Source organism: Procambarus clarkii, chromosome 24 (assembly GCF_040958095.1).
Source record: "Procambarus clarkii isolate CNS0578487 chromosome 24, FALCON_Pclarkii_2.0, whole genome shotgun sequence".
Classification (NCBI taxonomy): Eukaryota; Metazoa; Arthropoda; class Malacostraca; order Decapoda; family Cambaridae; genus Procambarus; species Procambarus clarkii.
Window position 1 is genome coordinate 45857627 of NC_091173.1, and position 25938 is coordinate 45883564.

The 25938-nt window shown below is 46.2% G+C and overlaps 1 protein-coding gene across 1 annotated transcript in view; it reads left to right on the forward strand.

Annotated features, from left to right (window-relative positions):
- Positions 1–15235, forward strand: part of LOC138368100 (uncharacterized) — a 42528-nt gene extending 27293 nt beyond the window's left edge. Inside the window, exons 2-3 of the mRNA XM_069330400.1 lie at positions 10921–11687; positions 15108–15235. Coding sequence (XP_069186501.1) covers positions 10921–11687; positions 15108–15235 — 895 coding nt within the window. The remainder of the gene's footprint in view (positions 1–10920; positions 11688–15107) is intronic.
- The last annotated feature ends 10703 nt before the right edge of the window (positions 15236–25938 follow it).

The window sequence follows — 25938 nt, forward strand, 5'->3', positions numbered from 1 at the left end:
CACGAGAGTGAAGTATACAACTTTAGAACACTTTCCCACCAGGAGACTCGAACCCTAGCCAGCACAGAAGCCTTCCAGCAACTGGCATAACAGGTACGCCTTAACCCTCTCCACCACCTGCTCAGACCCTTAAAAGAGATGGTAATTTCGGAGTATTTAAATACCAAATATCACCACCTCCCAAGAGCACTAGAGCAAGTGAGGGGTCATTTAGACGTTAATTTCATCAAGTCCCTGTTAATATGGGAAGACACAGTGTCTATGCTTAAGGCACAACTCTCCTAAACACGAGAGTCAAGTATACAACTTTAGAACACTTTCCCACCAGGAGACTTTTAGTCTCCTGGTGGAGACTCCTGGTGGAGACATAGACACTGTGTCTTCCCATATTAACAGGGACTTGATGAAATTAACGTCTAAATGACCCCTCACTTGCTCTAGTGCTCTTGGGAGGTGGTGATCTTTGTGGTATTTAAATACTCCGAAATTACCATCTCTTTTAAGGGTCTGAGCAGGTGGTGGAGAGGGTTAAGGCGTACCTGTTATGCCAGTTGCTGGAAGGCTTCTGTGCTGGCTAGGGTTCGAGTCTCCTGGTGGGAAAGTGTTCTAAAGTTGTATACTTCACTCTCGTGTTTAGGAGAGTTGTGCCTTAAGCATAGACACTGTGTCTTCCCATATTAACAGGGACTTGATGAAATTAATGTCTAAATGACCCCTCACTTGCTCTAGTGCTCTTGGGAGGTGGTGATCTTTGTGGTATTTAAATACTCCGAAATTACCATCTCTTTTAAGGGTCTGAGCAGGTGGTGGAGAGGGTTAAGGCGTACCTGTTATGCCAGTTGCTGGAAGGCTTCTGTGCTGGCTAGGGTTCGAGTCTCCTGGTGGGAAAGTGTTCTAAAGTTGTATACTTGACTCTCGTGTTTAGGAGAGTTGTGCCTTAAGCATAGACACTGTGTCTTCCCATATTAACAGGGACTTGATGAAATTAACATCTAAATGACCCCTCACTTGCTCTAGTGCTCTTGGGAGGTGGTGATCTTTGTGGTATTTAAATACTCCGAAATTACCATCTCTTTTAAGGGTCTGAGCAGGTGGTGGAGAGGGTTAAGGCGTACCTGTTATGCCAGTTGCTGGAAGGCTTCTGTGCTGGCTAGGGTTCGAGTCTCCTGGTGGGAAAGTGTTCTAAAGTTGTATATATATATATATATATATATATATATATATATATATATATATATATATATATATATATATATATATATATATATATATATATATGTATATATATATAAATATATATATATATATATATATATATATATATATATATATATATGTAAATATATATATATATATATATATATATATATATATATATATATATATATATATATATATATATATATATATATATTGTGACAGTAAAGTGTTGGAGTGTTGATGTTTAACTGTCCTCCAATGGCAGGTGGCAATGCCTTGTCACATTTACAGAAAAAAAAGAGACTGCTTGCCTGTTTGTCTGTGGTAAGGTAATGGGAAGACACACAAAACACAAAATATAAACAATGAAATTTTAATTACTTTAGAAAACAAGATATGAACAAAGACAATCCCTTGGCTTACGTAAAATTCAAAACAAGTCAACAAACAAAACATGAATAATTAATGAATGTGAAATTTACTCTAAAATAAAATGAAGTGCAAGACAATAGTAATATAATCAGGTGCTGAGAATAATGCCTAAAGCTGCCACCTCCCTTAGTACACGTCAACCAGGGCTTAGTCTACCAGAGAGAGATGTCAACTTCTAAGAGCACAGAGATATTCTGAGGAGTACGGCGTGAGCTGGCCCAGACGTCGACTCAGGTAGGGGGCGTGAGTGCAGGTGCAGGTGTTGTCGGCGATACACCAGTCAATCAGGAGCAGGCAGGCGAAGAATGGGTAGTTTGCTCGTTGACGACGGGCGGAGTCGGTGTGTCGGGTGGTGCAAGGTACGCTTTGCTTCCTGAGCAAAACGTTTGGCGATACTGGTGGACGTATCTTCAATATAGCATCTTGTACTTGTAGAATGACGTGAATGATATAGGGAAGAGCAGGCTCAATCTCTCTTGAAAGAGATTATCGTCACAACTCTCCCCTGAAGCCTGCGGTTCCAGAAGAAGTTATGTCTTCATGTGGTAGAGTGTTAGGTGGAGATGCCTCTACTTCATAGACTCTGGAGAGGGCGTCGGCTATGATGTTGTCAGAACCCTTGTTGTAGAGATCTCCAGGTTGAATTTCTGCAGTTATCAAGCCCATCGTAGAAGGCGTTGAGTGTGGAATTGGGCTTGCTGCAGGAAGTGTAGGGTGTTGTGGTCCGTGTTGATGATGGTAGACCGAGTACTTTTCAGGTATTGTTTGAAGTGCTGCAAGTTCAGGACGATGAGTAGCTCCCTGTCGATTGTGCTGTAGTTCCCTGTAGATGTAGTCGCTAACAGGTATATTCTCCTCGCCTCGTTGCTGTATTAGGTCACCCCCGATGCCAGTACCACTGGCGTCGACATGGAGGATGAAAGGCTTGGTGATATCTGACGAGGTGAGAATAGGATTAGAATATGGCAAAGGAGCACTATTATGGTCCTGAAAATAGTTATGAAGATCAGTTAGGATTTCCGAATTGGAAAGCGCTGACTCAGTGTCAGTGCTTTCGGGAGGAGAAGCAGGGAAGGTCTCACTGTGGATGTATGGACTTTTAAAGGAAGAATATGTTATCAATACAGTGGGAGGAGTACCGTTATATAGCTTCAGGAGGTTGACGTGGCACAACTGGGTCTTCCGCCGCCTATCTGGAGTCTCTAGAACGTAGTTGTGGTTGTTTCTGCACTCCTTGATGCGGTAGGGTCCTGAAAACCTGTTTTGCAAGGGAGAGCCTGGGATAGGGAAATAGGCCAGCACGAAGTTTCCCGGTTTAAATTTCCTTACTTTGCTGTTCTGGTCGTAATGAGTCTTCATCCTCTTTTGTGCTTTCAATAGATTATCCTTAGCAAAGTTATGCACCCTCTCTAGAATGTGTTGTAGGTTTTGAAGAAACTGGGGCACATTCTGATGCTCACTGAAGGTGGCATCACGTAGAGAGTCTTTAAAAGCTTTGAGAGGAGTACGGCACTTACGTCCGTAGAGCATCTCATAAGGAGATTCTCCTAGAGACTCATTGGGAAGACTTCCAAATATACACATGATTAAATCTATTTGCTTATCCCAATCTTTAGAGGTTTCATTGCAAAACTTCTTCAGGAGTGCTTTAATAGTCTGATGACTACGCTCAAGAGAACCCTGTGAAGCAGGATGATAGGGGCTGGACAATACCTGTGTGATGTTGAACTCTTCCAGTGTCCTCTTGAAGAGATCACTGGTGAGGTTGGTGCCACAGTCGCTCTGAACCTCCCTTGGAAATCCATACTGGGTGAAGATCTTCAATAAGTGTTTCACCACCGTAGCAGCCGTAATGTTCTTTACTGGAACTGCTAGGGGGAATCTGGTGGTAGGACACAGGATGGTTAGTATATAGGCGTTGCCAGAACTGGTCCAAGGTAAAGGACCAACACAGTCTATAATATGTCTGTGGAAAGGTTCCGCAGGCACCTGGATGGGTGTCAGTGGTGCTCTGGGGATAGAGATGTTCGGTTTACCTGCCATCTGACATGTATGACACTGTTTGACGCTATTTACCATACCTGGCCAGTAGTAGTCTTGACGGATACCGTGGTAGGTCTTGTTAATTCCGTAGTGCGAGAGTGCTCCGTGGGCCAGGTGTAGGACAGTGGGCCGCAGGCTGGCAGGAATCACTAGTTGTTCGACGTTGGCCCAATCGTCCTCCTCCTTCAGTTTACTGGGTCTGTATCTGCGGTAGAGCAACTCGTTCTCTAGGAAGAACCCAGAAATACTGTCAGGTTGTGTCTCAGCCTGGAAGAATAATGGTGTCAAGGTAAGATCTTCCCTCTGTAACTTACGGAACTCCAACTTGGTCAGATTCGGGGGTAGTTTCTGAGGGTCTTGAGGGACAGCGGTAGCAGTAGTCAGCGGGCTGTGGTCGTGCAGCTTGTGCACGGGTGGTCACTAAAACCGGAGGAGAAACTTCATCACTCTCTTGAACCTCTGCTGGAACATACTCAAAGATGGGATTATCCATTACAGAGGTACACACCTGGGGTTTGTCCATGACGATCAGGTTGGTCAGTTGCAGGTCTTCTGCCAAGTCGTTGCCCAGGAGAAGTTGCACTCCAGGCATGGGAAAAGGCTTTTCCCTGATGGCGACTTGGACTTCACCGGTCACGAAGGGACAATCCAGGTGGACTCTGGCGAGTGGATAAGGAGTGGTAGCAGTGAGGTCAGTGATGAAGACGGTTTCCCCGGTGTAGGCGATATTGGGCACAGCTGATTTCAAAAGGATTGATTGAAGAGCCGCTGTGTCCCTCAAGATCTTCAGTTTGAAACGTCCCTCCGGATCTGAACCGTTGGAAGAGACAGTTCCAAGATACAGGTGTTTACTGAAGAGAGAAAGATCATTAACATGAACACCAACATTCATCACAGGCTTACCGGACTTAGGAGGAGTCTGTTTGGGTTTAGTGGATTCAGTATTACCTTTGTATTGAGACTTACCACATTTATCTATGGAATGTCCATAGAGTCTACAATACTCCCAGCAAACAATTTTAGGTTGCCACAACATATCTGGAAAGTATTTGAAAGGATTGGAAACGTTTGTTTTATCGTATCAGATATGATATTGTGTGTGGACTTAAATAGGTTTCCAAAACTTATAACCAAAACCTACGTATCTAACACTAATTTGAGATGTTGTGGCAACTTTACACTCCTAACATGAGTCATTCATAATCCATTCATATACCAATATGAATCTCTTATGAAAGGTTTGAGCCTATAATCTGAACCCTTTTCACATCTTTGTGTTTAAAGTTAAATTTCTTGAAACTAAATTATATTTTATATTATATTATTTTTATTATATTTTATATTATATTATTATTTTCAATTTAAATATTAAAACCAATTTAAGGGTAAACAAAATCTAATAATTTATATTTCTTTTATTATTTACTAACAATTATAATTATTTACTAACGGAGAGAGGGGAGGCTGTACGGCGGAGAGTGGCGGCTGTGGCGGACAGTGGCGGATAGTGACGGCGGGCGGACAGTGGCGGCGGGCGGACAGTGGCGGCGGCGGGCGGACAGTGGCGGCGGTGGCGGATAGTGGCGGCGGGCGGACAGTGGCGGCGGGCGGACAGTGGCGGCGGTGGCGGATAGTGGCGGCGGGCGGACAGTGGCGGCGGGCGGACAGTGGCGGCGGTGGCGGATAGTGGCGGCGGGCGGACCGTGGCGGCTGTGGCGGCGGTGGTGGACAGTGGCGGCGGGCGGACAGTGGCGGCGGCGGGCGGACAGTGGCGGCGGCTGGCGGACAGTGGCGGCGGCGGGCGGACAGTGGTGGCGGCGGGCGAACAGTGGCGGCGGCGGGCGGACAGTGGCGGCGGCGGGCGGACAGTGGTGGCGGCAGGCGGACAGTGGTGGCGACGGGCGGACAGTGGTGGCGGCAGGCGGACAGTGGTGGCGGCGGGCGGACAGTGGTGGCGGTGGGCGGACAGTGGTGGCGGTGGCGGACAGTGGTGGCGGTGGCGGACAGTGGCGGACAGTGGCGGCGGTGGCGGACAGTGGTGGCGGGCGGACCGTGGCGGCTGTGGCGGCGGTGGTGGACAGTGGCGGCGGGCGGACAGTGGCGGCGGCGGGCGGACAGTGGCGGCGGCGGGCGGACAGTGGCGGCGGCGGGCGGACAGTGGCGGCGGCGGGCGGACAGGTGGCGGCTGGTGGTGGGTGGTGGGTGGTGGCGGGTGGCGGCTGGTGGTGGGTGTCGGGTGGCGGCGGGTGGCGGCGGCGGGCGGACAGTGGCGGCGGCGGGCGGACAGTGGCGGCGGCGGGCGGACAGTGGTGGCGGCGGGCGGACAGTGGTGGCGGCGGGCGGACAGTGGTGGCAGCGGGCGGACAGTGGTGGCGGCGGACGGACAGTGGTGGCGGCAGGCGGACAGTGTTGGCGGCGGGCGGACAGTGGCGGCGGCGGGCGGACAGTGGTGGCGGCGGGCGGACAGTGGTGGCGGCGGGCGGACAGTGGTAGCGGCAGGCGGACAGTGGTGGCGGTGGGCGGACAGTGGTGGTGGTGGCGGACAGTGGTGGCGGTGGCGGACAGTGGTGGCGGTGGCGGACAGTGGCGGACAGTGGCGGCGGTGGCGGACAGTGGCGGCGGTGGCGGACAGTGGCGGCAGTGGCGGACACTGGCGGCTGTGTCTGGGGGTGGTGGCGGGCGGTGGCGGGCGGCGGCGGGCGGCGGCGGCTGTGATGAGTGGTGGCGGCTGTGGTGGGTGGTGGCGGCGGTGGTGGTGGGTGGTGGCGGCTGGCGGTGGTGGGTGGTGGCGGCGGTGGTGGTGGCGGCGGCGGCTGGTGGTGGTGGGTGGTGGCGGCGGGTAGTGGGTGGTGGCGGCTGTGGTGGGTGGTGGCGATCGGCGGTGGTGGGGGCTGGTGGCGGCTGGCGGTGGCGGCTTGCGGTGGCGACTGTGGCAACGGGCGGTGACGGCTGATAGCGGGCGGTGGTGGCGGCTGGTGGTGGCGGCTGGTGACGGGCGGTGGCAGCTGGTGGCGGCTGGTGGTGACGGCTGGTGGCAGTGGCAGCTGATGGCGGCTGGTGGCGGGCGGTGGTGGCGGCTGGTGGTGGTGGCAGCTGGTGGCGGCTGGTGGCGGTGATGGCGGCTGGTGGTGGTGGTGGTGGTGATGGCGGCTGGTGGCGGTGATGGCGGCTGGTGGTGGTGGTGGTGGTGATGGCGGCTGGTGGCGGGCGGTGGCGGGCGGTGGCGGCTTGTGGCGGCTGGTGGTGCCGGCGGTGGTGGGTGGTGGTGGTGGTGGTGGGTGGTGGTGGCGGCTGTGGTGGGTGGTGGCGGTGGTGTCGGCGGCGGCTGTGGTGGGTGGTGGTGGTGGCGGCGGCGGCTGTGGTGGGTGGTGGCGACGGTGATGGGTGGTGGCGGCGGTGGTGGTGGGTGGTGGTGGCGGCGGCGGTGATGGGTGGTGGCGGCGGTGGTGGTGGGTGGTGGTGGCAGTGGCGGCTGGTGGTGGTGGGTGGTGGTGGTGGGTGGCGGTGGCTGGTGGCGGGTGGCGGCTGGTGGTGGGTGGTGGCGGCGGGTGGTGGGTGGCAGTGGTGTGTGGCGGTGGCTGGTGGCGGGTGGCGGCTGGTGGTGGGTGGTGGCGGGTGGCGGCTGGTGGTTGGTGGTGGCGGGTGGCGGCTGGTGGTGGGTGGTGGCAGGTGGCGGCTGGTGGTGGGTGGTGGGTGGTGGCGGGTGGCGGCTGGTGGTGGGTGTCGGGTGGCGGCGGGTGGCGGCTGGTGGCGGCCAATTGGGACACATCCTTCACCACTGAAGGTCTGAGCACAACTAACCATGTCTCTCTCACCACCAGAACAGTGTTGCCAGCTCGCGCTCTCAAAATGTTTCCTTCAAAGATTGTATATTATCTTTGAACAACAAGTTTGATTATCAAGGAAATAATGCATATATTATTGTCACATTAATACTGTGCAATATCTTATTACATTCCTGCTAAATAATTATAATTTGAAACAGGACAAAAAATCCCACATATATATAAAAACCAACATTAGAGATCACGAGGCCTAGGCCTCGCCTGTGACCACACATCCTGCCTCCCTGGCCTGCTACACTCACACACCTCACACTCTTAACTCTCTCATAATCACTCTCACTCTCTTACTCTGTCACTCTTACTCTGTCACTCTTACTCTCTGTCACTCTTACTCTCTGTCACTCTTACTGTCACTCTTACACTCTGTCACTCTTACACTCTGTCACTCCTACTCTCTGTCACTCTTACTCTGTCACTCTTACTCTCTGTCACTCTTACTCTCTGTCACTCTTACTCTGTCACTCTTACTCTCTGTCACTCTTACTCTGTCACTCTTACTCTCTTTCACTCTTACTCTCTGTCACTCTTACTCTCTGTCACTCTTACTCTCTGTCACTCTTACTCTCTGTCACTCTTACTCTCTGTCACTCTTACTCTCTGTCACTCTTACTCTCTGTCACTCTTACTCTCTGTCACTCTTACTCTCTGTCACTCTTACTCTCTGTCACTCTTACTCTCTGTCACTCTTACTCTCTGTCACTCTTACTCTCTGTCACTCTTACTCTCTGTCACTCTTACTCTCTGTCACTCTTACTCTCTGTCACTCTCTGTCACTCTTACTCTGTCACTCTTACTCTCTGTCACTCTTACTCTCTGTCACTCTTACTCTCTGTCACTCTTACTCTCTGTCACTCTTACTCTCTGTCACTCTTACTCTCTGTCACTCTTACTCTCTGTCACTCTTACTCTCTGTCACTCTTACTCTCTGTCACTCTTACTCTCTGTCATTCTTACTCTCTGTCATTCTTACTCTCTGTCACTCTTACTCTCTGTCACTCTTACTCTCTGTCACTCTTACTCTCTGTCACTCTTACTCTCTGTCACTCTTACTCTGTCACTCTTACTCTGTCACTCTTACTCTCTGTCACTCTTACTCTCTGTCACTCTTACTCTCTGTCACTCTTACTCTCTGTCACTCTTACTCTCTGTCACTCTTACTCTGTCATTCTTACTCACTCTCAGTCACCCTTACCCATTCATACTCACTCTCTCACTCTTACTCTCATACTCTTACTCTCAATTACTCTTACTCTCAATCACTCTTACTCCCAATCACTCCTACTCCCAATCACTCCTACTCTCAATCACTCCTACTCTCATTCTTACTCTTACTCCCAATCACTCTTACTCCCAATCACTCTTACTCTCAATCACTCTTACTCCCAATCACTCTTACTCTCAATCACTCTTACTCTCAATCACTCTTACTCTCAATCACTCTTACTCTCACTAACTCTCAATCACTCTTACTCTCACTCTAACTCTCAATCACTCTTACTCTCATACTCACCCTTACTCTCAATCACTTTACTCTCACTCTTACTCATTCTGTCACTCTTACTCTCACTCTTACTCACTCTGTCACTCTTACTCACTCTCAGTCACTCTTACTTATACTCACTCTTACTCACACTTACACACTCTCTGGCACTCTCACTCACCTTCATTCACTCTTACTCACTCTTACCCACTCTCGCTCACTCTTACTCACTCTAGTTAATAAGAACACGCCAATATAAGACAACAAAACGTTTTCAGATTCGTTCTCACCACTTTCCAGCAACTTTTAAAATTTATATAAATTATCTTAGGGAATAATACATAAATTATATATTTAAACATGATATTAGTGTTTAGTGGAATGCATAAGGAGTCAAATTGTGTTAAAAAGAGCGATTTTTAGAAAATTTGGAAAACTACTTTTTTCTGTTCATATTATAACTAAATGGATTTTAAAGGTTTCACTCAGCCAATATATATCATTCACAATTTATTAATGAATTTTACAAAAAAACACCATAAATTTTATATTTAAACATGTAAAAACTATTTGTTTTACATTTGGAAGAAAATAATTGTAGAAAAACAATTTATAATTAAACCTTTGTGTTTGGATTTTTTGAGTAAAAGTTTCTCAAAGGCTCTCCTGCACCATTCTCAATGCAAATCATTCCCACACCTATGGGAAGAAATAGGCGAACGTTGTGTAGATGATTTGTGTTTGCTGGGACCACACCTGCAAACTCAGGATACAACTCTTAAAGTCAATGAGGGAAAAGACCCCAACACACTATCCGGCTATCAGGCCCTAACCCATTCTCGCACTTTCTTACAGTCAATATTGACTTATTAAATACGTGCATATGTGACATACTAAACATACTAGTTTACCTTGAAAAGCTTCATAGAAAACACCGACCTTACCTAACCTTCTTAGTATGTTAAGATAAGCATCTTATTGCTTCGTAATTACAATTTATACTTAACCTATACCTATAATAGGTTAAGTAATAATTGTAATTACAAAGCAATAAGATGCTTATCTTAACATACTAAGAAGGTTAGGTAAGGTCGGTGTTTTCTATGAAACTTTTCAAGGTAAACTAGTATGTTTAGTATGTCACATATGCACGTATTTAATAAGTCAATATTGACTATACAAAAGTGCGAGAACGGGTTGCAGGCCCAGACTACATGCCAAACCCCCCCACCCCCACCACCCACCCCCCCAAAAAAAAGACTCACTACCCAGCCCCACTACCCCAACACACTCCCCCTAAATGGTCAACCCACACGGAAGGGAGCCCTCCTTCCCCCTTCCCAGGTTTCCCACCCCTACAAAACCACACGACCATTGGACACTATCTCCCACACCACCACACTCAGACCCCCCCCCACACCACCACACACTGCCCCCACACCACCACCACTCACTCCCACACCTGCCAACATATGACACCCCGAGAATGGTTGCTGCCCTTCTCACAGCCCAGATACTTGCACAAGGAGATATGTACAAGACAATCACCAACATTCAACAGATTCTGACAACAACCTCCATGCATAACCATCCCACCCAGCATGACACCACACCCAGCATCAATCCCATTCCCACCCACACCCCCCTTCACCCTCAGGCATCAATCCCAGCTCCTCCCCCCCCCCCCACCGTCACCTCCAAGTATACAACCCAGCACCCTCCCCAGTCCCCCAGGCCTCCAACTGTTTCTCACACACCCCGCCCCCATGACAGCTACCCCTCTCCAGACTAGCAGAACAAACTCACCAAAAACACAAGAAAACTCTCCAGGCAAAAAGAACCTCATCAAACATAAGACAACCGAGCCAGCACACAGAAGGACATCAGGCACCAAGACGCATGTACCCTCCTTCACCTTAGCCCACACGTCAACCCACCCCACGTCCAACACGTCAACCCAGCTCACGCCCAACACGTCAACCCACCCCACGCCCAACACGTCAACCCACCCCACGCCCAGCACGTCAACCCATCCCACGCTCAACACGTCAACCCACCTCACGCCCAACTCGTCAACCCATCCCACGCTCAACACGTCAACCCATCCCACGCCCAACACGTCAACCCACCTCACCCCCAACACGTCAACCCACCCCACGCCCAACACGTCAACCCATCCCACGCTCAACACGTCAACCCACCCCACGCCCAACACGTCAACCCATCCCACGCTCAACACGTCAACCCATCCCACGCCCAACACGTCAACCCATCCCATACTCAACACGTCAACCCACCCCACGCCCAACTCGTCAACCCATCCCATGCCCAACTCGTCAACCCATCCCACGCCCAATTCGTCAACCCACCTCACCCCCAACACGTCAACCCATCCCACGCCCAACTCGTCAACCCATCCCATGCCCAACTCGTCAACCCATCCCACGCCCAATTCGTCAACCCACCTCACCCCCAACACGTCAACCCATCCCACGCCCAACTCGTCAACCCATCCCACGCCCAATTCGTCAACCCACCTCACCCCCAACTCGTCAACCCACCCCACGCCCAACTCGTCAACCCATCCCACGCCCAACTCGTCAACCCATCCCACGACCAACTCGTCAACCCACCCCCACGCCCAACACGTCAACCCACCCCCACGCCCATTACCCAATACCACACAGGTACAAGGCCAAAGATCCCATTAGCTCAGCCCCAACACCCGTCCTTCTCAGCCAAAAGGAAAAAGACCTCCCAGACCACCCCCCCCCCCCCACACCCCCCTAACCAAAATTGGCTAAGTATACCAACCCGTCCTCTTAAAAATAGTCGCTTTTGGCTCATATGTGCGCTATTGCCAAAAGTGGACGTAATTTGAAATGAAATCGGCTCACGGAAGTGATATATCGTACTGACCTGTTTTCTGTTTCAGTCTTCCGGCTTACTCGGAAAGGTTAGGAGAGGAAACTTTCAATTAACGTTTTTCATAACGTTTTGAAACTTTATGAGAATTTCCTGTCCACCTAACCTATCAGAGAACCCTTAACTAACTGTTGTTGAAAAAAACTCAAATTTATTTTCATTTTTTTTTTTTCCATTTTTTAATTACGCCCACTTTCGGCCATACGGGCAAACGGCCAAAAGCGAGTTATTTTTAAGAGGACAGGTCGAGTATACACACTCACTTTATTCACCCGACACGATCATTGTCAGAACTATCCACCACACAACCCAATGCACAAAGGAGTACCTCTTCAATTTAATTAATTGCCACAAACACTCCCTCACCCAGTCAGTAAACAATGAAAATCACACAATTCAATGTTAGAGCCTACTACAGTATCAGGCACCTAATTGCTAACTTTGTGGAGACCAAAAGACCGAATGTGCTGTTACTGAACAGTACATATGTGACAAACTCACAAAATTAGACATAATGGTTACACAATATACCAATCCCCCTACGAAGCACATAAAAGGGTTTGCATTCTGGTTAAGAGCACATTCAAACATAACCTCCTCACCACCATCTGGCAGCACAAACACTTCCTAGCAATCCGCGATCACACACAACATGGACAGATGATCATTGGCACCACTTACATTCACCCAGATTCGCCGCTCGGCCACTGGAGGGGGTGGTTGTCGTGATTCTGCTCCCCAGTTGTTGCCTGACGCTGCAAGGTGGTGGTTCGTTGTTGACAGTGGAGTGCGCTGACTGGCCGTTGGGCGGCTGGCGGTATGGCGACGTTTAGTGGAGGCCTGATTCGCCGTGTCGATAATGGGGGCCCGACTTCAGTGCACCTGTGGATTGGCCTGTGGTGTAAGTTGCGTTGTTGGATGTTTTGCGTGTGTTTGTCCCCGATCTTCTGGGACTGGAGAAGATTTCTGCTAGACGAGTGGCGGTGAAGTTTGCCAAGACGTCTGTTTACCTGGCTTTTGTGAAGCGCTGTTCTGACCGGTCGTAACCATTTCCTATTTCGGTTGAACCCATGGCCTCGGGGGGCCCTGCTCATAGTATTCTGATGTTGGTTGTTGTGGAGGTACATCCGGCTCTGAGTGTGTCGTCGGTGGTGGTCGAGGATCCTGTGGTGGAGGTGTATGTGCCTCTTGGTGGGAGCGGTGTGCTTCCTCGTGGTGGGTGTGTCGTCACCCCTGCGTCTGCTGTTCAAGAGGCCTGCGCTGCTCCTGCTGCAGGTGACGTGTTGCGGCTTTCTGCGAAGCCTGGAGATATGTCCCCGTGGCTGCTCCATGCTCCCCATCGCAAGCACGTTCCACGGGAGCGCTCTAGGAGCAAGAGTCCTCCTGGTAAGAGGGTGGGGCCTTTGTGTGGTGTGGCTGGTGATCCTCTCTCCGCTTTTCCCCTACTGATGTCCTGAGGCCCGGCGGTGGTGGGCAGGTTCCTTGTGACGTGAATTTCCCATTGGCTTCCCTGGCGGATGTGGGTTAGTGACAGCTGGAAAGTGGTGTCGGTGGCCTGATGTGATACGCTGGGTGTTGTGAGCACTTTGACGATTACGAAGTCTTCTGGGTCCTCAGTCACTGAGGGGACGTCCTCCGTGGGCCAACGGGTGGGTTGCCTTGTCATTGCGGCTGCCGCTCCTACGGTGGGTTCGTGTGCGCAACCGGAGGGGCCTCATGGGTTGGGGGGGGGACTCGATTGTTTGTATTCCTGCCTCTGTCTGTAGTTTGGGATTTGTTGTTGTTTTCATGTACTGTTATGCTCCTGTGTATGGGATGTAGGGCTGGTTATGTTTGTGTGTTACCTTTGTTTTTATGGACTTAGTTTTCTAGATGTGATTAGGTTTTATGTTATTTATTTCTTGTACTGTTTCTTTGTCACGTTCTGTATCCTGTGCCAGTTTAGAGTTTTTCTGATTTATGCTTTGTGTCGTGTATATGTCATTCTTGGTTATTCTTGTGTATGTTTGGTATGTTTTCATGTCTTATTCCTTTCTTATGTTTACCCTGTGTGTATTCATGTATGATTTCCTCTGATGTGGCCTGTTTTGTTCTTTGTACATTGTGTTTTATTTTATAATAAAAATAAAAAATAATTCAACCACGACAACACAACATGCACGGCTAACAACTACACCAACTTCACCAAAGTAAACACCTAACTTTCCTTGGCCCAGACTTCATAACAAGCTACACACACAATGGGACTGGGAGACCAGATCTCATCCTCACCAACAGAGCAGGCACCCACCTCCAATACTACATTACCCCCGAACCCCTCACCGGCTCAGATCACATACCCACGTCACTCACAATCTCCAGCAACCCCACACTCATCCCAGCCACTCCACAATATGACTATCAAATTGCAGACTGCGGAAGCCTTCAATCAGCACCTAAATACCGGCACACAACCCTACAACTTCCAAGATAAACTAACCACAGACATAGACTCCCAAATCCTCGCCATCCAAAACAATCATACAAGCGGCTGATGCAACCATACCAAAAACCACCCACAAAACCAGATATTCCTTCTTTCCCTCCATCAGAACCAAGAGGCTACTCACCTGCTACCACAACAATCTCCTGCAACCTTTACAGATACGGCCAGGTAAACACAGATCTCACTATATATACTCAAAAACCACATACTCAACAGCCTAGACCTCGACCATACCAACCACTGGCAGAAACTCGTACAAAAAGCTGAACTACACAGAAAAACAACTACACAACAATTCTGGATCTTCATAATGAGGATCAGGGGTAACCCCTCCTCTTCTGTCTTTACATACATCACTCATAATAATCAAAACTTCTCTGATCCTTCAGAAGTAGTAGACATTTAAACAACACTGGCAGGACATCTTCAACCCCCACCCCCTCCCCACAGCCAACAGCAATTCACAACATTAACAGAGTAGAAACATGGATTCGACACAACCATCAGGCCATCACACACTACCCTACCATTGACCTCACGACACTCGACGACTTACAAAATGACCTCACAGCTTCAATACTACCTGCAGAAGTTAAACTCATGCTCAAAAACACCCGACGAAAAGCCCCAGGAGCCTCCGGCATTGATCAAGCTCTCCTCAAATAACTTCCAGACACCCTAATCCTTACCCTCACAGACGTCTACAATGCCTCACTAGCATCAGGATATTTTCCAAGCCCATTCAAAGAAGCCACAGCAATCCTCATCCCAAACCCCCAAAATCCCCGACAGACCCCAAGAACTACAGACCGATCAGCCAACTAGAGACACTAGGAAAAATATACGAAAAACGTATAAATCACAAACTTAGTCATCACCTAGAACACAAAAACATGGTAACAAACAATTTGGCTTCAGACAACACCGCTCCACACATGATGCACTGAACATAGTAACACACTACCTCTCCATTAACAAGCACCAAAGGGTCAAGACGGCCCTCATAGCAAAGGACGTTGAAAAGGCGTTCGACACAGTATGGCACGATGGCCTACGATACAAACTCTGTACACTATTCCAACTACCTGACAACATGCAGAAGCAGCTATGCAGCTTACTAACAAATAGAAAGATGCAGATTAAGTTCCTCAGCAAGCTGTCAGGATACTTCAACCTAAATGCTGGAGTCCCCCAGGGCTCGGTTCTCTCACCGACTCTGTACATACTCTATATAAACGACATTCCTGACCCAACATACTGGACATCTATGACCCTTTGCTATGCTGACGACGTAACCCAACTAATCTCAGGATACTCAATACACACCCTCACACGCAGAGCACAGGAAGAAATAGACAAAGTAACCTTCTGGGAACTCGATTGGCGGATTAAAACAAACCCAACAAGTCCAAAATCACATACTTCTACTACAACAAAAGACGAAACCCAGCCCCACTAAAACTCTACTCACAATCACTCGCCCAACCCACATTGAGTCTGGATCACGGGAGGGTGGACACGTTGTGCCACGCTCGTCCGATTAAGCTTCATATTTCGGGACATCAGAGGGATACACGGGAAATTCGTTTCTTAGTGATAATACAAGGGGCAACACACTGATAAGAAACTAGAAATTTCATGGATTGTGTCCGATAGTGCAAATTAGTCAAGATCAGTGGTACGACATCAGTGTCAAGACAAGCACGTGACGCCACTGCTTGGTCTAAGTGTACACAACTTGATGTGACAGTAACGACCAAAACAACTAGTGAACAGAATAGTGAAGAAGTGAGTCTAGAACGTGTAGCATTAGAGCTATACCGGTGCTAAGGGGAACAAGAAGCTGATTACTGGTGATATAAGCAATAAGTTGGAGGGATCTACGCCTGCCAGCAGCGTTGACTCCAGCAGGCCTACGAGATCAACAGTACTTCTATCACATGTTTGTGCTGTGAGGAGAGTGGATTGATGATAAGGCCTCTCAATAAGTCAGTAAATCAATCAGTGTACACACTTAGTGTATAATAATAGTCTTGGATATAAGTAACAAATGTAAACAAACCTCAAGAGACCATATACGGCTCGCGGCTCACGTGGGTTCTCGTTTCGTGGCACCCAAGTGGGAACAAAAGAACACTACTCCCTACACCGGACAACCCCCCACCTTCTCTCCCCCCCCCCCTCCCTCATCGTAGCATCTCCAACAGTACCCTTAAGTCTTCAACAGGGTGCAGGGTTTATATAATGTCAAATAGAACACTAAGGTATTTGATATGATATACAATATCATATCAAATAGACACCAAGACATTTCACGCAATAATACAAGAGAAATTGGTAGACTGCATCCAGTGTTGTCAACTGTTTCATTACCTCCTCTGCTGTCACCTCTATATCTGATAGTCTTTCATCTAGGGTAATCTCTTCTAACAATGGGAGCCACTCAGGCTCGGTTGTGAACACTCCATGGAAACTTGCATTCAGTACCTCACAGATTTCCATGTCGCTTTCTGTATATGCCCCTTCTGTTTTCCTCTGTCTTGTCACTTGGTCATTTACCGACATCTTCCTTCTTATATGGCTATGTAGTAATTTAGGTTGCTTTTTCGCTTTGATTGCAATATCATTCTCATAATTTCTTTCCGACACTCGTCTTATGTTAATGTAATCGTTCCTAGCTCTGTTACATCTAATCCTGTTGTCCTCTGTCCTTTGTCTTCTGTACTTCCTCCACTCCCTTCTGCTTCTCACTTTTGCTTCCTGACACTGTCTACTAAACCATGGGTTATTATATTCCCTCCTGTTTTTTTCCTTTACTGTTGGAATAAATCTCTCTTCAGCCTCCTTGCATTTCCATATGACTTGGTTCATCATATCTTGCACTGTTTTTCCTCTAATTTCTTCCTCCCACTGCACTTCTCCCAGGTAGTCCCTTATCCTTCTGTAGTCCCCTCTTCTGTAATCAAGTTTCCTTACTCGGACCTCTTGTCCTTTGGTCACAATTTTAAGCTCCATCATGTAGTCAAAGACTAGGACACAATGGTCACTGGCTCCTAGTGGTATTTCATGTTCTAAATGCTCGATGTCTTCTACATTCTGGGTGAAAACGAGGTCTAATTGGTTGGGCGTATCCCCTCCTCTTTCCCTAGTGTCTTCCTTCACATGCTGTGTTAGGAAATTCCTGTCAATAACGTCTACCAGCTTCGCTCGCCAGGTCTCCTCCCCGCCATGGGGATTCCTTGTTTCCCAATCTATCTCTCTGTGATTTAGGTCCCCCATGACCAGCAGCTTCGCTCTCATTCTATGTGCTATAGTTGCTGCCCTCTGCAGTTCATCTATACATGCCTTGTTGCTGTCCTCATACTCCTGCCTGGGCCTTCTGCTGTTTGGTGGGGGATTGTAGAGTAACAAGATTACACTCTTCTTCCCATCCACTGTCAGAGTTCCATGTATGGAGTTCGTGCTTTCATTGGTACCCGGATTTTTCAGCTCATCAAACTTCCATTTCCGCTTTATTAGGAGTGCCACTCCTCCTCCGTATCTGTGTCCTTTGTTTTCTTATCACCAGGTACCCCTCTGGAAAGATTGCATCCGAGATCATGCCATTTATTTTAGTTTCCACTATTGCCACTATGTCTGGGTCTGCCTCACTAACACTCTTTTATCTCTTCTGCTTTATTGGATATCCCATCAGCATTGGTATACCAAACCTTGAGACTCTTCTTGCAAACTCTGGTGCCAGAGTTCCTCCTTTCGCTGGGAGTCTGGGGGGCGAGTGGGGGCTGTGGGGGGTGCCTGGGAGTGCCTGGTAGACAGTGTACGTGTACGTATGTGAGTGTTGTCTTCAGTTTACCGCGGCGGGGGGGGGGGGAGGGGAGGGGGGAATGTGGAGATCTAGGGGACTTGATGGCTTATCTGGTGGTGTGGTCAAATTGAGGTCCTAGCCTCCTTTCTCTCACCTCTCTTATCTTTCTCTTTTCTCTCTCCCCCCTTCTCTCATCTCTCTCCCTGTTGGAAATTTCCAACACTAATAAACTACTATTGTATTATAATAAATCATTATCATTATATACTAACTACAGTAGTTACTAATTTTACTAACGGTAGTGTCAACATAAATTAACCATTGCATCTGCGTATTAATGCTAGAATTCTCATGAAATCGAGTAGCAACATTGCGTCAGATAATGTCCAGTTAGACACATTTATTACCAATGGGTTAGAGAACTGAATGTGGTTCTCTAAAATCATCAGTATTCCGTGTAATAATTACTTATGGATAATATAACTCCCAATAATCTTAAACCGAGAGTTATTAACTAAATAGTTCTGTAGTAAAAGTTCTTTCTGTTACGTACGAATGTCATGGAGAAAAATAAAATCTTCTCCATTTCTCGTTTAACACCATAAAACGAGAATATGATAATATTTAAAGCCCTATAATTGCAACCCCGTTCTCATTAACGTATTACATCCATAATTGCGCGGAAAAGAATTATTCGTGATTAATAATTTCTGTGGTGAATGTGAGAGACGGGTTGAGGGAGGCGGCGACGCCATTGGGCGAGAGAAGGGATCCCTGGCATGAAGAGTGGCGAGACATGTGGTAGTGACTGGGGAGTTTATCAGCAAGAATTACGCTGATACTCGGTCAACAGTTGATAATTACTCATCCCCGTGTTCTATAGTGCCCAGCCAGTTAATAACGCGTCAACAATTGAAGCCAAGACCCGTAATTACACATACACAGCAGTGAACGTCAGGGACTGGTTGACGCGGTTCCGGCAGACCTCAGTATTCAATACGCTCACGATAAGTATAGGTTTCTCGTTTGATGCATCATCCTAGATTGTATATTTGTGAGTAGTCTGTCGTTATATAGTGAGGAGACCCAATATACAACGTTAGTACAAGTTCGGCAATTTCCTCCGTTTTCATGAATATTGAAATTAAAACGTAGCCTATTCAAATGCTACTTAATTTTCTCTGATTTCAGCGTGTATGCGAGGAGTCATCAAGTTGTTTCTCTTCATTCGTGTTATTCACCTCTAGTTCTTTCCTTGTGGAGATCCTGTGAACACGAGGACGAATGACGAAACGATGTTATAGAAATCGTCTTAAAGCTAAGACCCTCTTCGTACAAATTTATTTTATATGATTTGATTCTTATATAATTCTTGTAGAATCTTAGCATTGAATAGATTATTACCAGAAATGATGATTGGTAATCAATGTGTTTGCTCTGACTGTTGTTCAGTAATTATAATTTTTAATATTCACAATTTGAGTTCTCATATTTGAATCTATAGTAGTTTAGATTTATAATATCATTTACTCAGCAATGAACTGGCGGCGAACCACACTGGTTCCTAGATGTATATGAATTTCTAGAAATACCCCCCAATGTAGGTCTTTGAGGCTCTGACTTTAATTAATTAATAATACAGTTCATTCATTATTTCAAGTGATTATCCTTTTAATAATTATCCATAGACACTGGTTCTCTTAGTGTTATTCTAATGATCACTTTTTTTTAGTTTCCCTCTTTTCTCAAAAGTGGGTGGTCCTTCGATTTATTAAATCAAATAAGTAAATAATTGAATATATGAGTCAAGCCGCAGATATCCCACATTATGGTCCTTATCGAACCGAATGTATACTAATTAGTAATAACTAATCACCGTGTGAAGTAGTTTAAACTAACCACATTTATTAGTTGTGTCTACCGGCAGTGTACCACATAGGTTAGCCTAATTCACATCAATTCATTTGCTGCTTATACCTCATGTATAAAGTAGTACTCGTGGGACACAATCAATTACAAATTAGCAGTCAATCAATAATAAATTAGCAGATTACAAAATAAATTCTGACTGCCTCACTGGTGTTGGTATACTTATAGGCGCTGACCATTATTATAAATTTATAACGGGATGCACCAGACAACATGGAATGAATTTGTTGTCATCTGCTGGAGGCAAGTTGCTTACTGGACCGGTGCTTTTCCAACAAAATCCAGCGTCAACCAACCGACAATCTAACAAAACAATAGTAGCGTGACTAGGCTTAGAACAGTCACCCCTACATTTCAGGGAAATATCTGAAGATAATGAGTCTGAACCACCTGTACATCGTCTGTGGGATTGAGACACTTTAGGTATTGTCCCTGAACAACCAAGCCCTGATGATACGTGGACTTACCAGCAATATCTGGATACAGTTGTCTATAGAGATAAACAATACTGGGTGAGACTACCATGGAAGTTGAATCATCCACTACTTCCAGTTAATTATTTCATGGCGGCCTCACAATTACAGTCTCAATTAATATGGCTGAAGAAGCAGCCCGACAAACTGAACATGTATCAATTAATTCAACAACAACTCAATAGTAAATTTATCGAAGTTGTTGATAATGATGACCGAAAAATAGGTCACTATTTACCCCATCACGCTGTGGTGAAAGATTCATTGACAACACCAATACATATTGTCTTCAACTGTAGTGCCAAAGTGAAGCCAAACAGCGTGTCCTTGAATGAATATCTCCAAACGGGACCTAGCCTAACACAAAGGCTACATGATGTACTATTACGATTCCGCACTGGTATTTTCGCTTATACTGCTGATATCAGTAAAGCTTTCCTTAGAGTAGGCTTGCAAGAAGAGGATCGTAATTACACCAAATTTCTCTGGATTAAGGACCCACTGGATCCTGACAGTGATGTCATAACCTACCAATTTGCCTCTGTGCTATTCAGAGCGACTTCCTCCCCGTTTCTACTTCAAGCTATATTAGATACACATTTGAGGAAGTCAAATAGCCCTTATAAAGCAGAGATCAGTGACAACTTGTATGTCGATAATTTCCAGGGAACTACAAATGACAAATCCAAATTGGTAGAAATCTACCATGAGGCTAACCGTGAGTTATTAGGAGCCAATATGCCACTACAATCATGGGCCTCAAACAATAAATCATTAAACCAGATAATCGAGAAAGAATTTCCGGGTTATCAGGTGCCTAATCAATTAAAAGTTCTGGGCGTGGAATGGAACACAAGTACTGACGAGATGAATGTCAAGTCAGTACAAACCGATAATTCATCCCTTACCATGAGAAAATTACTCTCGTATGTCAGTCAACCATTTGACCCTTTAGGCTTACTTAGTCCTATATTAATAAGGGGCAAACTCCTAATGCAGGAATGCTGGCAAAAACATATGGGATGGGATGATCCGTTGCCAATTGAGTTGCAAGATAAATGGCAGATACTCACAACGGATTTCAATCAATTAGGTGTTTTGAAATTTCCTCGTAATGCTTCAGGACAAAACTTACCCACAAATTTGCACGTTTTGGTGGGAGTAAGATTGGCTCATTGCCTGACCAAGACACTCAATAATATCCATTTTGGTGAAATCGTCATGTGGTCAGACAACGAGGCAGTCTTACAATGGGTAAGAAATAACAACAATAAAACTCCCTACGTTAGTAATCGCGTTAGGGAAATTCATGAATTATCTGCTGGATATAAATTCAGACATGTTCCCACTAAGGACAATCCTGCAGATTACTTATCTCGAGGGTTAACATTAAAACAACTAATCAAGTCTTCAATGTGGTTTAATGGACCTTCATGGCTTGTTAGTGGTCAGTGGCCCAAACAAAAGCCACAAGTCATAGTGACCAATATCACTACTCCCATGAAAGAGCCAGAACCTCATTTAATCTCAGCTATTAATCCTCACAATTATTCTAACTTGAGTAAGTTATTAAGAGTGACAGCACATGTGTTTGACTTTCTTGCTAAGATAGGAATCGGACATAAGTTTCCCAATCCTATCCTCTACTGGATCAAACGTGCACAACAAGAGACATATGGAAGTGAATATGAAAATCTTCCAGATAAATTAACCAAGTCTCTAGGTATCTGGTATGATGCCAGCACCCATAATATATTAAGGTGTGGAGGACGTTTGCTTCATGCAAAAATTAATTTGGATACAAAGAATCCGATCCTTCTATCACGTCACCACATTATTACAAAACTTCTAGTTTTACATCACCATCAATATGGTACTTTACATGGTGGAGTGTTAGACACTCTCACCGACCTCAGACAGAAATATTGGCTTCCTCAAGGTCGTCAAACAGTCAAATCAATCATTAAGTACTGTGATCTGCAAAAGATACGACGCTCGAGTGTGTCCTTACCCAGGACCTCCACCACTCCCTGAAGAAAGGGTAGTTCATCTTCGTCCCTTTGAGACCACTGGTGTCGATTACACAGGAGCCTTGCTTCTCACTGGCAATCCAGATAAGATACCAGTGAAAGCTTATATTTGCCTCTTCACGTGAGCTACCACACGAGGCGTACATCTAGAAGTGACTTCTGACATGAGTGCCGAAGACTTCATCCAAGCTTTTCGTAGATTTGCAGCTCGCAGATCCTGTCCCAAACTAATGATATCTGATAATGGTTCAAATTTTGTGGCAGGAGAAGCCTGCCTACGAGAGAGATGGAATCATCCAGAAGTGCAGTCTGTCCTGCAGAGACGGCAATGCCACTGGAAATTTATTGCTCCCAGAGCCCCCTGGCAAGGTGGGTTCTACGAACGTATGATAGGAACTGTCAAGAAGTGTTTAAGAAAGACCTTGCATCGACAGAAAATTAGTTACTTCGAACCCCAAACACTCGTCATGGAAATTGAGGCGCGAGTCAACAATCGCTCATTAACTTACCTATCAGATGATTTCTCACAGAGAGAACCTCTGAGTCCCTCACATTTAATCCATGGAGGCCTGCTAAGCCCTCTGATACCTTTGGCAGAAGAGGACCCCGTCGACCCTTCCCATGTAACCAGGAGTGACTTAAGACTTAGTAGAAAGTTACCAACATCTCTCGAGAGTAATTGAAAGGTGGAATGAGGTATGGACTCGAGAGTACCTCACAGCTCTACGAGAGTACCACTATGGAGCTTCGAGCCCCTATAACAAAGTTCAACTTAAACCAGAAGACCTAGTATTGGTTGACAGTGATGGACCAAGGTCAGAATGGCCTATAGGCAAAATTGTTGCTATCCACCCAGATCACCAAGGCATCCTGAGAGTAGTAAGGGTGTTGTGCCGAGGCACTACTACCCTAAAAACCTTAGAGAAGTTGGTACCTCTCGAATTAGCAGAACAAAAGTGTTTATCAGAACCAGCTTCACCAACAGTTTCCGAGGACAACAATTCTGATTCACCGAGCACCCGCCCACCTAGAGCTGCTGCTCAACAATGCAAACGGAAACTACAAGCCTATTATAGCTCTGACTAAGAGCAAATAATTTCCCATCCAATTTGAGTAATCATGATGATACTGTGTTGTGATGTCAAGTAACAAATCAGTTACAAGTCACAATGACCCAGGACATTCACCTCACAGTGGATTCTCAGTTACTTTAAATTGTATGATTTAATCCTTAATTTGTTAGTATAGGCTATCAACTATAACATTATTTCATCTAGAGTATCTATGAGTTTGCAAAACTTTAAGACTTAGTAACATAAACATTACATGTCATTGTGACACCAGTCACAGTGTATATTGTAGGCATTATTAGTCATTAACTTTAGATGATTCACAATAACATGTTTCATTCAACATGAGTTTCTTTACAAGACTAAAAATTCTTGTATGTCCTTGACAATTACGGGACATCCGTTATGTGTGTACTAACATACTAACATTAATACTAACTTCGGGATAGGTATGTCAGTACTCAACATTGCACTGCGACCCGAGTTCTCTCCCCCCGGAGTTATGTTGGAAATTTCCAACACTAATAAACTACTATTCTATTATAATAAATCATTATCATTATATACTAACTACAGTAGTTACTAATTTTACTAACGGTAGTGTCAACATAAATTACCCATTGCAACTGCGTATTAATGCTAGAATTCTCATGAAATCGAGTAGCAACATTGCGTCAGATAATGTCCAGTTAGACACATTTATTACCAATGGGTTAGAGAACTGAATGTGATTCTCTAAAATCATCAGTATTCCGTGTAATAATTACTTATGGATAATATAACTCCCAATAATCTTAAACCGAGAGTTATTAACTAAATTGTTCTGTAGTAACAGTTCTTTGTTACGTACGAATGTCATGGAGAAAAATAAAATCTTCTCCATTTCTCGTTTAACACCATAAAACGAGAATATGATAATATTTAAAGCCCTATAATTGCAACCCCGTTCCCATTAACGTATTACATCCATAATTGCGCGGAAAAGAATTATTCGTGATTAATAATTTCTGTGGTGAATGCAAGAGACGGGTTAAGTGAGGCGGTGACGCCATTGGGCGAGAGAAAGGATCCCTGGCATGAACAGTGGCGAGACACGTGGTAGTGACTGGGGAGTTTATCAGCAAGAATTACGCTGATACTCGGTCGACAGTTGATAATTACTCATCCACGTGTTCTATAGTGCCCGGCCAGTTAATAACACGTCAACAATTGAAGCCAAGACCCGTAATTACACGTACACAGCAGTGAACGTCAGGGACTGGTTGACGCGGTTCCGGCAGACCTCAGTATTCAAAACGCTCACGATAAGTACAGGTTTCTCGTTTGATGCATCATCCTAGATTGTATATTTGTGAGTAGTCTGTCGTTATATAGCGAGGAGACCCAATATACAACGTTAGTACAAGTTCGGCAATTTCCTCCGTTTTCATGAATATTGAAATTAAAACGTAGCCTATTCAAATGCTACTTAATTTTCTCTGATTTCAGCGTGTATGCGAGGAGTCAAGTTGTTTCTCTTCATTCGTGTTATTCACCTCTAGTTCTTTCCTTGTGGAGATCCTGTGAACACGAGGACGAATGACGAAACAATGTTATAGAAATCGTCTTAAAGCTAAGACCCTCTTCATACAAATTTATTTTGTATGATTTGATTCTTATATAATTCTTGTAGAATCTTAGCATTGAATTGATTATTACCAGAAATGATGATTGGTAATTCATGTGTTTGCTCTGACTGTTGCTCAGTAATTATAATCTTTAATATTCACAATTTGAGTTCTCATATTTGTTCTCATATCAGCCTTCTCTCATCTCTCCCACCCCCGCCTTCTCTCATCTCTTCCCCCCCCCTGCCTTCTCTCATCTCTCTCCCCCGCCTTCTCTCTCATCTCTTTCTCCCCGCCTTCTCTCTCATCTCTTTCTCCCCCGCCTTCTCTCTCATCTCTCTCTCCCCCGCCTTCTCTCTCATCTCTCTCTCCCCCGCCTTCTCTCTCATCTCTCTCTCCCCCGCCTTCTCTCTCATCTCTCTCTCCCCCGCCTTCTCTCTCATCTCTCTCTCCCCCGCCTTCTCTCTCATCTCTCTCCCCCCCCGCCTTCTCTCTCATCTCTCTCTCCCCCGCCTTCTCTCTCATCTCTCTCTCCCCCGCCTTCTCTCTCATCTCTCTCTCCCCCGCCTTCTCTCTCATCTCTCTCTCCCCCGCCTTCTCTCTCATCTCTCTCT